The sequence below is a fragment of the Callospermophilus lateralis genome, chromosome 3, assembly GCF_048772815.1.
Source record: "Callospermophilus lateralis isolate mCalLat2 chromosome 3, mCalLat2.hap1, whole genome shotgun sequence".
NCBI classification, from domain to species: Eukaryota; Metazoa; Chordata; class Mammalia; order Rodentia; family Sciuridae; genus Callospermophilus; species Callospermophilus lateralis.
The window spans coordinates 60418357-60433158 of record NC_135307.1 but is presented as its reverse complement, the minus strand read 5'-3'; the positions used below and the strand labels follow the sequence as shown (position 1 = coordinate 60433158).

At 38.7% G+C, this 14802-nt stretch overlaps 1 protein-coding gene and 1 non-coding gene across 4 annotated transcripts in view; both read right to left on the bottom strand.

Annotated features, from left to right (window-relative positions):
- Tmx1 (thioredoxin related transmembrane protein 1) overlaps positions 1-7846 on the bottom strand; it is a 109976-nt gene extending 102130 nt beyond the window's left edge. For all 3 annotated transcript variants that reach the window (XM_076850283.1, XM_076850282.1, XM_076850281.1), the window contains exons 1-4: positions 7640-7846; positions 4644-4759; positions 3370-3415; positions 1344-1472 (exon numbers count right to left, since the gene is read on the bottom strand). In XM_076850283.1, coding sequence (XP_076706398.1) covers positions 1344-1472; positions 3370-3415; positions 4644-4759; positions 7640-7791 — 443 coding nt within the window. In that variant the 5' untranslated portion in view covers positions 7792-7846. The remainder of the gene's footprint in view (positions 1-1343; positions 1473-3369; positions 3416-4643; positions 4760-7639) is intronic.
- Positions 4375-4512, bottom strand: LOC143396117 (small nucleolar RNA SNORA70). Its single transcript, XR_013090994.1, has one exon. It is a non-coding gene; the product is annotated as a small nucleolar RNA SNORA70 (small nucleolar RNA).
- Positions 7847-14802: the final 6956 nt, after the last annotated feature.

The following is a 14802-nucleotide window of genomic DNA, read 5'->3' as shown; positions in this document are numbered from 1 at the left end:
AAAGAACAAAAATCAGTTACTAAGTTCCACTGTTTAACAGGCCAAGTGGGAAGCTAGGTATAGCAGTGCAGGCCTATCATCCCAGAGACTTGGGAGGCTAAGACAGGAGGATCACAAGTTCGAGGCCAACTTCAACAACTTAGCAAGACCCAGTCTCAAAATAAAAATAAAATCAGTTGGGGATTTGCTTAGTGGCAGACAGCCCCTAGGTTCAATCCCCAATATGGGGGGAAAAAAAGATAAGCACAAATAACAAGGACCTAAAATTTCTGTGTGACCTCACGGTTGTCTGCACTAATTAAACTATTTCAGGAATACTAGGTTCCATAATTGCACTGGACATGGTGGTTCAGTGAGAAGTTCTGACAACTAAAGAATAATCTGGCCAGGTGTCATGGTACATGCCTATAATTCCAGCAGCTCAGGAAGCTGACAGGAGGATCTTGAGTTCAAAGTCAGCCTCAGCAAAAAGCAAGTTGCTAAGCAACTCAGTGAGACTCTATCTCTAAATACAGAATAGGGGTGGGGATGTGACTCAGTGGTTGAATGCCCCTCAGTTCAATCCCCAATAGCACCCCCCACCAAAAAAGAATAATTTGGAAGCACAAAAGGAAAACACACACTACAATTTCAAAATACTGCTTAGAGTAGATCTTTCCCCCACTCCCAGAACCCAAAGCATTTTTTCTCTGATGGTTGGTGATCCAATACCCCATCTCCCAAGAGCAAGTATGTTGAGAAGACCAGAATAAGAAGAGAACAAGATGACCTCCACAAATCTCACCATTCCCAAGTCTCTCAAATGACCAGTGAGGCCCTGTACTCCAACAATGTAGCAAGAAATATGCTTGCCACTCCCAATCCTAACTGGTATCTATCTCCCAACTAAATTTAAGCTCAGGGATTAATCATACTATTACAACTATTTATACAAATCAGATGGGCAGAATAATCAAATGTAATTAATCACTGTGCATCAAGAAATTTAAAGATAAAATATGCAGGTAAATGTTTGAGTCTTTCAAATTACCACATGTCCAATTACACTGTCCAGTCTTTGGGGCACTATTAAGTTTTTAATGACACATATCAATCTAAGCATCTAAAAATATTTCTTAAAAAGGACTAAGCTTAATTTTGCAGAATAGCTCCACCTAGTTTAATAAGCACCAAGGTTATGTTTGATTTACAAGATCTAAGTAAAAATATCAAATACATAATGAATCTAAATATGCCTTAAGAGTCCAAGAAACAAACTATGTACTTATATTTATTTATATGAAATATAATTATCTCTTCCAATTAATTCTGAAGTAAATAAGAGAAAAATCCCTTGTACTTACAGAACAGAACCTGGACCAAACCATGATGAAACAGGTTCAATATTCTTCCACTCTTTTTCGCTTATAAAGTTGATGAAGTCCTTCTTAGTCCTTGGACCCTGATAGCGCCTAAATTCACCATCTTTACAACTAAAGATCAGGATTAAATATTAATAGCAAAAGGAAATAAATTTTGTATGTTTCCACTATTTCCTCACCTTATTTTAATCAATCCTAATATTCAAAAGCATTAGCAATGCAAAAGCAGCATATTAAATTATTACTGATGATATCACAGCCCAAATACAATCATAAACCTTTTGTTGTTACTCTTCCAAGTATGAAAGTTATTATGCAGCACAGTAAGCAGAAAAATCTTAGAAAATTATTTTTATTTTAAAGGAATTGCCATATAAAAGTTACTAAAATAGTGCCTAAAACATAAAAATTATTAGCTATTTTTAAACTGTAAGTTTAAAGTTGTTTTTTTGTTTTGTTTTGTTTTGGTTTCCCCTGGTACTTTCCATCATGGTCATCATTTCTGCCATCTTGTTTTAAATTACAGAGAGCATCTGGGACAGTGCTTTCCTCCCAGGGACTTCAGTGATTCTACTTAAAGGCAATTTTGCACTGGTCCTTCCATCTACATCCTCCTTCCCATTCCCAATGTATGCATGGTATTCTGTCAAATAGTCCTAAATGTTCTCCAGTCTTAATGCGTCCTCAAGCGTAAAAACTCAATAGTTTCCCACTACCTACCACAGGGTTAAGAGATTCTTTATCCATCCAGATAAAAAGACCACAAGGAGGCTCCCACTCAAAAACACAAAAGTTTTAATAGAAAGCAAACTGTTCTTTGAAGGATGGGTAAGATTGCAACAGGCAGAAATTAGAGAAAAAGGCAAGGTAAATGCCATGGCTAAGAGAAAAAGGGCAGGAAATTCCAGACCAGTTCAGGGGTATTGAGAAGTAAAAAAGAAATAGGAATACTGATTATAGCCAATTAAGGGGCATGTGAGGAAAAGAAATGAGTGAAAAGGGAGGGACAGAAGTACTTATGGGATACAGAAAAAAAGAAATTTAAATAGATACAAAGGGAGGATGGCTGACTTTAAAAAAAAAAAAAAGTTTTAAAAAAAGGGACAAGGAAAAACAAGATATAGACATACACAAGGAACTTCCCATTTGTTTTTCTGTTGTTGTTCCTTTTTGCAGAACTGGGGATTGAACCCAGGGGTGCTCTACTACTTACTATATCTCTAACCCTTTTTATTTTTTATATCGAGACAGGGTCTTGCAAAATGCTGATTCACTTGTCTTAGTCTCCTGAGTCACTGGGATTATAAGCACGCACCACCACACCCAACAGAAATGCCACCTTGTCTTCGAAATTTTAAATGAGAAGTACCTCTTAATATTTAGCCGACCACCTAGACGACATTAAGGTACAGAGTAGGTAGATTTGAGATTTCCCATCTCCAGATTAGAATATCAATAAAATCAAACTAAAAGACCTGATATTGCAGACTACACTGTCTTGTTCCTTCTGACTTAACACTACCCTATCACCCACTACTTTCCCCCAAAGTTTAGCTACTTTTTTAAAATAACACACTCCTGTTTATGAGAACGTCCATGGAATGAAATGCTTACCCTGCACTCTTGACAATTCTACTTCCAAGATTTCATTTAAACCCCGTGTTCTCCAGGAACTGCTCCAGCAAACAGCAAGTTCTCCCTTTCACCCTATTTACCAAAGGATTTACTAGCACTCTGGTCTCACAATCATTTCCTATGCTGAACAGGATCACAAAATTTCACATGAGCATCATGTTCTAAACAATTCCAAATGTCTGACAACAAGGACTGCTTCATGGATCATTTGTCTGTCTAAAGGAACTTAGGGTACTATAAAAGCAAGATGAGCTAAAACACTTGCTGAATGAGATTACCTTAGCTCTTCAAAAATGATCCAAGAGAGAGGCCTACTATTTTGATTACACTATGATGCATCCTTCTCAATAACTGAGAATCTTCAAATACTTACTGATAAATAGTAGGAAGAGCAGTTATGATAAACCGTCCACTCAGTCCTACAAATGATAAAGAACATACGGCGGTTTTTATATTGGACAATCACTAAGTATAAGGTGACTCTAAATTATTTAAATGCTATTACGAATATGGAAATCATGCCTAATATAAATTATGCACTTAAAGCAACTTTAGAAAACACATTACTGCATAATAGCTCAATTTAAAAGTTTGCCAAGCTTGAATATCGAAGTCATTTGTGTAAGCAATTGGTCAATTACACTAACGTATGATTAAAACTACTAATGATGAGTCCAGGGAAAATACAATAAGGTCTTAGGTTTCAGATCAAATCACACCTGACATTTGTGAAAAAAAGGCAGTTGATATTTTTGCTAAAAATGGAAAACTATGACTCTTTCATAAGACAAGTAATAACAATTACAGCTAACATTTGCTATTAACCATGTGTCAACCACTGCCAAGAATTAACCTGTTTTCTTATCTGTACTATGGTATATTACATATCTCAAAAGGTTGTGTGATTAAACCAGAAATGCAACTCTTGAGAGCTGCAGTAGGTAAGTTATCAATAAATAGTTCCTATTATTGCCATTTGGGACAGCACAACCAGAACACAAGTTTATTGTGACAACCAAGAATAAGACTGAAGCTGGTCAAAACAGAAGCATTAAGGATGAGATCCACCTCTTGTGCAGGGGACCAAGACAAGAGTGTTTTTGGCTCTACTCCTTAGGACTTTGTAACTAACAGCCCACATTCTCAAATCATATGTATTAAATCTGAAATTCAATTTTAGAGTCAAATCAGAGAATGTGACTTTGACTTTGAAAGAAACATGCCCTTATTTTGAAGCTTGGTAAATTGCAAATGATGACTTGGCCAATGTCTACTTGAACCACGGTGTTCTAAGACTTCTCCAAGGAATCTTACATGCTAGTAGAATAAAACACAAAAAAGATAAGAGAAAATTATATGGGCAGGAATAGGGAGAGAAAGATATCTCAAAAGTCCCTTAGAGCAACAAACAAGGAATGAGTTGTACACACAACCAGTCAATCTGCTTTTTGCAGTCACTGCATGCTGAGCCTCCAACAGAGAGACGATAAGTCAAGTGGGTTTTAACTAGCTGTGGACTAATTTAACTAGATGCAGAACATTGTTTTCAAAATGTAATGAAAGGTTAAGAGCATCTAATGTGGAAAACAGAATAAATTTCAACACAAGTGGCAAAAAAAAAAACAAAACCAACCAGACTTACTGTACCTGTCTGCTCTGTGACATCTACTTTTGCAACATTAACCTCAAGATCTTCTCCCCATTCAGCAAAACTTTCCCATTCTGGTTGAAGATTTTGACAAGCAGGACACCACGGTGCATAACTAAAATATAGTTTAAAAACAAAAACTTAAGTGCTCTCATGATCACTCATCTTTGGATTGAAAAAAATTATGAAAAATACTTTAAACATAAAATTCATGAAGAATATTTTATACTAAAAACTGAAAATAACAAAGTATTAATTTTATGCATATGAAAACAGTTCTGTGGGCCTAACAATCTGGATACTAAGAAATATGAATTAAGGATCATAACCATTCATAATAAAGCAATCCTGAGAATAAATTTTTAAAGACACAAGGGCTTTTTCACATGAATAACAACTCTTTAAAACCCCTTGGATTTTTCTACTACAATATAGCCAACAGAAAGCTAGAGACTTTTTTTTTTTTTAAGTTTACCATTTTAACAATTTTATAGTGCAGAGTCAAATGCAGGGTGTTGGAAAAAATAGAAAGTACTTTGGGCTATGGTGAATGAGGAAACATAAGTTCCAATTTAAGGCAGCTACTACTACTATGCAGCAGGATTGCCACAGAGATAGCTGTTCCAGGTAGAAAGGCTATTCATATTTAAAGGAGCTAGACACCTGTGTTTTTATGTAAAAATATTACTTCAAAACCTAATCCCCAAATACTAAGCAGACTAAGCAAATATTTTTTGGCCACCAGTTTTCCAGGACCCTGGTTTTACAAATTCTATGGCCAACCATACTAGCATTTTAATGGCATTCATAATCTTCCCAGGTCCTAATTTCTCCCTAGAATTTTGCTTTTCTACTTTATTATAGATTGCAATTTGCCTCAGCTTATGGAATCAGAACAAATGAAGCCTATATATGTTTAAAAACAAAAATACAGTTTCTGTATTCATTGTTTTAGGAAAAATTCCCAAAATAGGCACTGTAGAATAAAAAAACTAGTAATATATATATATATATATATATATATATATATATATCTCAAACTCCTTAACAGTAAGTTATAATGAAAACATCTCTATTACAACTTGTGATCAGAAATAGAGTAAATGAAAATAATTTACTTGTAATTAAAAGCAGACTATTAAATCCTATTTATTTATTTTGGTACCAAGGACTGAACCTAGGGGCACTCAACCACTGGGCCACATCCCCAGCCTTTCCTTATTTTGAGACAATGTCTCACAAGGTTGCTGAGGCTAACTTGTGATCTTCTTGCTTCAGCCTCTTGAGGGGCTACGATGACAGGTGTATGCCACCTTGTCCAGCAATCCTTTCTTTTTTCGAATGTGTTGCACCCTGTGTTTTTTTTAAAGACTTCTTGAACCTTAGGATCTTTAGCCAAGGATAAAGAAGGAAAACACTATCCTATAATTTCTAATAGATGCTCTAATTTGAATTTAGCTCATCATCAATGAATTTGTTCATTATTTTCTCCTTAATACCTCTTTTGATGTTATATTTACAGTTAGACAAAATGAATTAAAAATGTCCTGAAGTAATATTTGAATGTATTTTGCATATAAACTCATAATCACTACTGCTTAACATATTGTTTAACATTAAATATTTTACAGGCCCAAATCTAAAACAAGCTACTGATGGAAAAAACAAATGCTGCCATTGGTTATATTCCTCTCCTCCACAGCTTCAACAGTGCCTGATAACTCCTTCAACCATGTTGCAGATTATATGCATACTAAATACTTTCCCTATCTTATTTTTGTTCTTATTTTTTATGATTCAAAAGTTACTGACTCTGTTTTCTCCAATGTCCTTTCCGGATGTCCACCCCCACTTGTCTCCTTAACTGGTAACTCTTCATCCATGATCCAGGAAAATATCTGAGCCTTGTTAAAGAAACAGATGTTCTAACAATTACTGCATGTTTTTAGAGGCCCAAAGAAAGCCAGTATAGCAATATCTGGACAGGCCAATTAAGGGACTTAGGCATCTGTTTCTCATCTGTATAATGGGATAATATTAACTATCATTAGGAAATTAAATATGATAATGTATTTAAAGGTGCTTAGTAGTGTCCAGTATACAGACAATATTCAAACAATAATGGTGCTTTGGCCAGAATTAGTTATACCACTGAAATCATACTACCATCATCAAAAACTTTAGCATCTAAAACAAAGACAGTTATTTCCTACAGCAGCAGAAAGGACATGAAAGTAGAACCACCACACAAGACACATGAATTCATTCAAACTACCGCAAGCTAAAAGAGTTTATAATAATCCCAGTAATAATTTTATCTTTTAATGCAATATCACTTACAGAGGTCTAGGAGTCACAACTCAAGGATTCTCTACATTTCGAATGCACAATGAAAAAAAATGACTTGCAGAAAGAGAATGTGTGAAGGAGGGCACGAATATTTTAAAATAACCTTATTTCAACTTAGCATACGAAAACAAAAGTCCCAAATTCCAACACACAAATGGATAATTCTTGAGGATAAACAAAAAGCCAGAGATTGTGCTCAACATCCTCTTCTGCGAAGCTTAGCGAAAATAAGTCTGAACGCCCATCTGTAAAGGATCATTCTAAAACAATATTATACGGGAACAAGTCTGAGGCCACCTCCACCCCATCCCGTCCGAATCCCAATCTCAAAGTCAGGAAGAAAAGTTAAGAGACAACTCGATACAGCACAAGTCCTTTGGCGCACCAAAGCACTAGTAAAGAAACACGGGAGCAGAGCGCAGAAGAAACTTAATATTCCCAGGTAGGAAACCAGGAGGAGTGCGACCAAGTCGGCGGCAGCTCCCAGGAGGAGCTGGGGATCCTGAGGAGTTGGGGCGCCCATTCGGCGACTAGAAAGCGAAGTCCGGGGAAAGCTGCGGCCTGCTTGAGGAAAAGGGAATGAGGTCGGGTGTGCGGGATCGGAGGGACCCCGGCCGGCGTCGCGGGACAAACGCTCCACACTCACAATTCTATCATCCACTCTCCTTCCAGCAACTCCCTCCAGTTCTCGTCCGTGATGACACGCACGTCACTCCGCCGCCCGTGGATCCACGGAAGGCCCCAAAGCAACAGCACCAACACTGTCAGAGGAACCACGAGACGCCCGGAGGGCGCCATGACCGCCTCTCGCCCACCCCTCGGACAGCTCCGCAGCCCCGCCTCCCCGCAGCAGTCCCCACTTCCGCTCTGGCCGGCAGCTCCGCTCATGCGCACGGCGGCGCGGCGAAGCGCGCGAGCCCAGGGCATACTCACTGCGCATGACCAGTTCTTCCGGTGGGTGTTGGAGGAGGGAGAGAGGGAAGCGCGCCGGCCATAGTGCGCATGACAGAAAGGCGGTGCTTTTCCCCACCACGGTTCCGCCCCTGTCTCCCGCGGTGTGGCGCGACCGGGCCCCAGAAAATCCCTAAATGGGGTTAGAGGCACAGTGGGGCAGGGCTTTATGGAACAACGCTGGCGCCAAAACCCTGGCGCCAGATGGTTGTCAGTCTGACTGTTAAGTTTGTACTAAGGCAGTTCCCAATTAAATGTTCCTCATAGTTTTTATTTGTTTCTTTGAAAATTTTTGTAATAAAGTTAACAGATGTTGATAGGAGTCAAAATATTGATTTACCTTTCTGAGGGATAATACAATGAGAAGGTGCAGAAGGAATATTATGGAGTACTCTTTCTGTTACCTAAAGCGTGATCCTTGTCCCCATTGCCAGTCCAAAAAGGAGGACAAGGTTTGAGGAGGGGGGAAAAGTTTTTTTGTTTTGCTGGTGAAACACAGTGAACTCCTGTGCCAGAGGCTGTGATCCCCTCTGCCTGCGGGAGCACAGGGCTTTGAAGAGCAACATTTAAGGGCTGGGATCCAAATATTATCAGTAGATATAATTAGTGAACAGCCACTGGGTGTCCTTGAGCTTGAGTTTTTAGGTTTGGAGTCTTCTTTGTTCTTGGGGGCAGTGACACTTTTCCAGTGAAGGGCATAATAGCTTAGCCTGGGACTGGAAAATGTTAGTCTTGTTTCCCTTATGTTAGAAGGAGAAGGGAAAGAAGAAAAAAACATGTCAGTTTTAAAAAATAAACCACCTGAGCCCAGTGTGATAGCGCATGCCTGTAATCCCAGTGGCTGGGGAGGTTGAGGCAGGAGAATCAAAAGTTCAAAGCCAGCCTCAGCAACTTTGCAAGACCCTAAGCAATTTAGGGAGAACTTGTCTCAATATAAAAGGGGCCAGAGTTGTGGCTCAGTGGTTAAGCACCCTTGGGTTTCATGGCTAGTACTAAAAATAAATATATAAATAAAAATCAAGCCACCTAAGATCTGGCAACAAGGTTTATACTCAAAACATAAAGTGATGTGATCTTGGTTACATTTCCTTGTATCTTGGTATGGACGGTGATTAACTAGGCAACATAGATCAGTACATTGTGTGATGAATGTTGTTGTTGTTTTTTTTAAAAAAATTTTTTTTAGTAGGTACAGAGATCCTTGATTAGAATTTCAAAATGGTAGGAGAGAGGTAGGACCATAATAAACGAGACTTTTTTTCACCAAACATTTGTGAATACAAATGCAAACCAAAATGTGCACTGCCCCCATGGATCAAATGAAAATAGTTTCCATTACACTTTTTATCTCAACATCTCTCCTAACCTCACTCCACTCCAGTTATGGCCCTTCCAGAGAACACTAGTGATCTGTATGTGTTACTGTCTAGGGGTCTTGGACTCATTGATGTTTAGCAAAGAATTGAACAGGACACAGAGGATTATTGCAAACTGTAGAAATAGACTTCTCTGAAGAGAGGGGGCTCCAGAGCCACAAGGTTTGGATTGTTTTTGATAGTCTCTGGATTTCCTCCTTTTTTTTTTCTTTTTTTAAGAGAGAGAGAGAGAGAGAGAGAGAATTTTTTAATATTTATTTTTTAGTTTTTGGCAGACACAACATCTTTGTATGTGGTGCTGAGGATCAAACCTGGGCTGCATGCATGCCAGGCGAGCATGCTACGGCTTGAGCCACATCCCCAGCCCTCCTCCTTTTCTTATCTTCTCTATTGTCCATGCTATTCTGTTGTTCATTGGTGCCTCACCATACATCCATTTTAGTTGGTTTATTGGATCCCCCACTTAGATGCATGAGTACAGAAGTGACTATCTGATTGGGTCCTCTGCTTGTGTTTGTGAGTGTTAGCACAGAATGTTATGGATCAGCAAAGCCTTTTTTCAGCAGTGGAGTTTTGCATCTGGTGGACCCACTTTCCTGATGAAATAAGCTACTGGCCAAAGGGGGAATCTGTGCTTATATAGGTTGCACTGAAAGGTGACTTAATTCATGATAGAGTGTGTCCATTTGGGCATTCAGGAAACAGGTTTGTGAGAATTTGAAATCTGTTTTTACTGGGCAATGGTTTTCTTTGGGGAATAATGGAGGGTCTGGGGTCATCATTCAGTGCTTATCTCTTTCGCTTCAGGGTTCCATTGTACTGTCACTGGGAAAGGATTTATTTGGGGAAAGATTACTGCTTTGGTTTCCTCCCAGAGATTGCTGTTTTAGGCTTGATGCATATCTCCTTCCCAGGGATTGTCTTGCCATCTTGTGAAGTTTGCTTTCTTCCCCGGGACTGTCCTGTCATTGGAAAAGGATGTATTGGGAAAGAATCAATGTTATCAATGTGTTGTCTTCTTCTTCACTCCCTCTTCCCCGACCACATTATTTGGGGATTTGTCATTTTCCATATCTTACAATGAGCACTTTCATCAACTGGGAACTTGACCTCATTGGAGGACTTCTCCATGCTCCTTTGATCTGGACGCATCCATGACTTCTCACTCAGCATCTTGCCCTGGCTGGCTACACCTCTTCTACTTCTCCCTTGGATGGACAAAGCCAATGGTTTTGATACTGGTCTTGGATATCAGGAATGGGCCCTCCTTCCCCCAGTGTTGAAAATAAAATAACTGAGAAATGCTGAGGCAAGTGAAGAAAGCAAGTTTTTTTAATTTTTTTTTTATTCTTTTTAGTTATACATGACAGTAAAAAGTATTTTGACATCATATGTTTATGAAGCACAACTTCCCATTTTTGTGGTTGTACATGATGTGAAGTTACACTGGTTGTGTATTCACATATGAACATAGAAAGCTATGCCCAAATCATTCTACTGTCTTTCCCATTCCCATACCCCTTCCCTTCCCCCAACTCCACTCTGTCCAATACAGTGAACCTCCACTTCTCCCACCCTCCCACCACTGTGAGTCAGCATCTGCATGTCAAAGAGAGGACATTTGGCCTTTGGTTTTATGGGATTGGCTTATTTCACTTAGCATGGTAGTCTCCAGTTCTATCCATTGAACAAAAAAATGCCATAATTTCATAATTTCTTCTTTATGGTTGAGTTATATTCCATTGTGTATATGTACCACATTTTCTTTATCCATTCATCTGTTGAAGGTCACCTAGGTTGGTTTCATAGCTTAGCCTTTGTGAATTGAGCAGGTATAAACATCAATGTGGCCATAACATTATAGTATTCTAATTTTCAGTCTTTGAGGTATATGCTGAAGAGTGGGATAACTAGATCAAATAGTGGTTCCATTCCAAGTCTTCTAAGAAATCTCCATACTGCTTTACAGAGTGGTTGTACCAATTTGCAATCCTACCAGCAATGTATGAGTGTACCTTTTTCCTAACATCCTCACCAACATTTATGGTTAGTTGTATTCTTGATAATTGCCATTCTGACTGGAGCAAGATAAAATCTCAGAGTGATTTTAATTGCATTTATCTGGTTGATGGAAATGTTGACATTTTTTCATATATTTGTTGACCAATCATACTTCTTCAGTGAAGTGTCTGTTCAGTTCCTTTGGGCACTGAGTGTGTTATTTGTTTTTTTGGTGTTAAGTTTTTTCAGTTCTTTATATATCCAGTACATTAATGCTCTATGTGAAGTGCAGGTGGCAAAAATATTCTCCCATTCTATAGGCTCTGTCTTCATATTCTTGATTGTTTTCTTTGCTGGGAAGAAGCTTTTCAGTTTGATAGTGTCCCATTTATTGATTCTTGATCTTATTTCTTGCATGAAAGCAAGTTTTATTTAAGAGAGAGACAGAGATAGACTTCTCTGGAGAGAAGTGGGGCCCAGAGCTGGGTGTCTGAGAGAGGGGTGTGTCTTGCTTTTCTACAGGCCTCCAGAATCCCCACCTTTTCTTTCTTCTTCATATATGTGCCTAAAGGCAGGAAGGAGCAGTACAGGGGTTTATTGCTCAGGTTGGAAAGTGTAGATCCCCAGGAATTTGGGGTCTGGAGATTCAGAGGTTTTAGCAACTAATTGGTGTCGGGGAGGGGAGATTGCTTTTTGGCAAAGAAAACATGGGGAGTCATTTTAGTGGGCTCATTTTATAGAATTATTCTCTCAACCTCATGTTCCCACCACCCTCATCTATTTGTCCCCTTACAGTTTCTTCTCTGTATTTATCTAGTTGCCTCTCAGCAGTATTTCACTGACCCACACACTCCTTGAAATGCTATGGGCAGCTTGTTTTACTTCTTCCTCACTTCTCAAACTTCTTGGCTGGTCCTCTCCTAATTGACTTACAGACTTTGTCTTGCCCCAGATCTTCTGTTCTTCTTTATATCAACACATTCCTCCAAGTAACCTAATCCTGATATTAAAAACTTTCAATATCCTGTCATTCCAATTTGGACCCTTCTGGGAATTACCAACAAATATATTCAACTCCTTAATGGACAGCTCTTCAATACCTAATGGGCAGCTCAAGCATCACACGGCCAAAATATAGAATTATTTATTCTCCTTCTACTAGTCTTCCATCTCTAATGGGATTGATATACAAGGGATTTACTGGGGGAAAAGACCTGTGAAGAACCTGGATAAAGGAGCAGAAGCAGGCAGGAGAAACATTCAGACTACAATGTCATTCTGATACCTGTAGAAAAAAATAAAGAGAGAAGGATTGGCTGGGAAGATCCTTAGATCATTGTGAGTTCTAGGAAAGTGTTAGTCAGACTAATCAGAAGTCCTGGGTCAAAATTGATTATTAGAAGAATCCCCATATCAACCAGAGAAGATTGGTGTTAGCAAAAAAGGATCAGGCAGGATGTAAACTTCACGGATCATCTCAACCTTTTATTCAGGAATGAAGTTTCTTGCAGCAATGGGGTGGGAAAGAATGGTGTGATGCTGTTGGACCCACTTTCCTGATGGAAAATGAGCCACTAAACAAAGGAGGGGACTGGGCTTATATAGGTTATACCGAGAGATGACTTAATTAATGACTGTGTCAGTTTGGGTGCTCAGGAATTTGGGGTCTGTTTTACTGAGCAAAATGAGAGGGGGTCAGTGGTCAGTATCTGGGATTCATCTTACTGGACCAGATGGAGGGTATGGGATCAGTGGTTGGTATCTGGAAAGAATTTGTTTAGGGAAAGATCAATGCTTTGGCCTCTTCCCAGAGACTGCTTTTCTAGGTTTGATGGACATCTCCCTAGGATTTGTTTTATCACTTTTTTCCTATGGGAAAAAATATTTTGGGAAAGGATCAATGCTCTCAATGTATGACTTTCTTTTTCACTTCTTTTTCCCAGGCCTCACTGTTTTGGGTTTTATCGTTTTCCATATCTAATAACTGGTGCTAGCGTATCTGAAACTTAGTCATTATCTTGGAGCAGCAGATGGAGTCAGGAGAAGGGATTATGGCCTCGGGATTCAGTGGCAGTAGCTGGGGACTAACAACCAGCCGTGCTCCCCACAGCAGGCTCTCTTGAAATCAACTGAGTGGTACCTCTCCATAATCACTACACAGGTATTACACATAGCCAAGACTAATAAATGGTGGATAAGTAAGTAAAGAAATAGTTGTAAGGCAATGCCTTTCATGAGAAATATGATGAGAATCATTTGTAATTATACATTTCTAGGAATTAAATGTTTTAAAAGTCAAAAAGTCAAAGAGGAATGGGGGAATGGGAATATGAAAGACAGAAGAATAAATGGAACATAACTTTCCTATGTTTATATATGAATACACAACCACAAGAATGAAATCCTAATTAGAATAAGTTATATCCATGTATATATAATATGTCAAAATACACTCTACTGTCATGTATATCTAGACCGTTGTCTTTTTTTCTTTTTCTGGAATCTATAGGGTTTCATTATGTTTCTAATAATAAAATTATAGACATATAATTTTCATATTATACAATTCACTATTTAAAATGTACAATTTAATGTTTTTTAGTTTATTCTCAGAGTTGCACAATCTTCACCGCAATCAAATTTAGAATTTTTCATCACTCTTAAAAGAAACTCCATATTCATTAGTAGTCACTTCTGTGCAAACGTCTTTTCCTCTGGCTTTAGGGAAATGCTAATGTACTTTTTGTATGGTTTTGCATATGCTGAATATTTTATATAAATTGAATCATGCAATATGTGGCCCTTGTGACTAACTTGTTTAAACACTTTAAGGGCAATTTCCTTAAGTTCTTTGAATGAATGTAGTCTCTGTTAGGTCTCATACCTCGGTCCTCTCATGGGTAGTTTTTTGTTTTTTGGTTTTGGTACTGGGGATTCAATCCAAGGGTGCTGTAACACTGAACCACATCCCAGCTCTTTTCATTTTTTATTTTGAGGCAGGGTCTGACTTAAGTTGCTTGGGGCCTCAATAAGTTGCTGAGGCTGGCTTTGAACTTGTGATCCTACTGCCTCATCCTCCCAAGCTGCTAGGCCACAGGTAATTTCCATTGCCTGCTTTTGATCTTCCTGGGTATGGGTCATATTTTCCTCTTTCTTTGCATGACTCATAATTTTTCATTGAAAACTGACACTTCAGGTGATATATCACCGTAACTCTGGGTAATGAGTCTCCTCTCCTCCCTCGGATTTGTTTTTGGTTGTTATTTGATTATTTAGTGGTTTGGTGAGGCTATTTTATTGAAATCCACTTCTCCCAAAGGGCAAATCCTACGCTGTCACTTTTCAGAGGATACAGGCTTGGACATGCACACAAGTCACCTGGGGAAGATAGGTGTTTTAGCAGAGTTCTCTTTGACTATATCTTTTCTGGATGTCCCTATTATGCCATCTGCCTCATTTGGCATCACAACCAGATGTTACA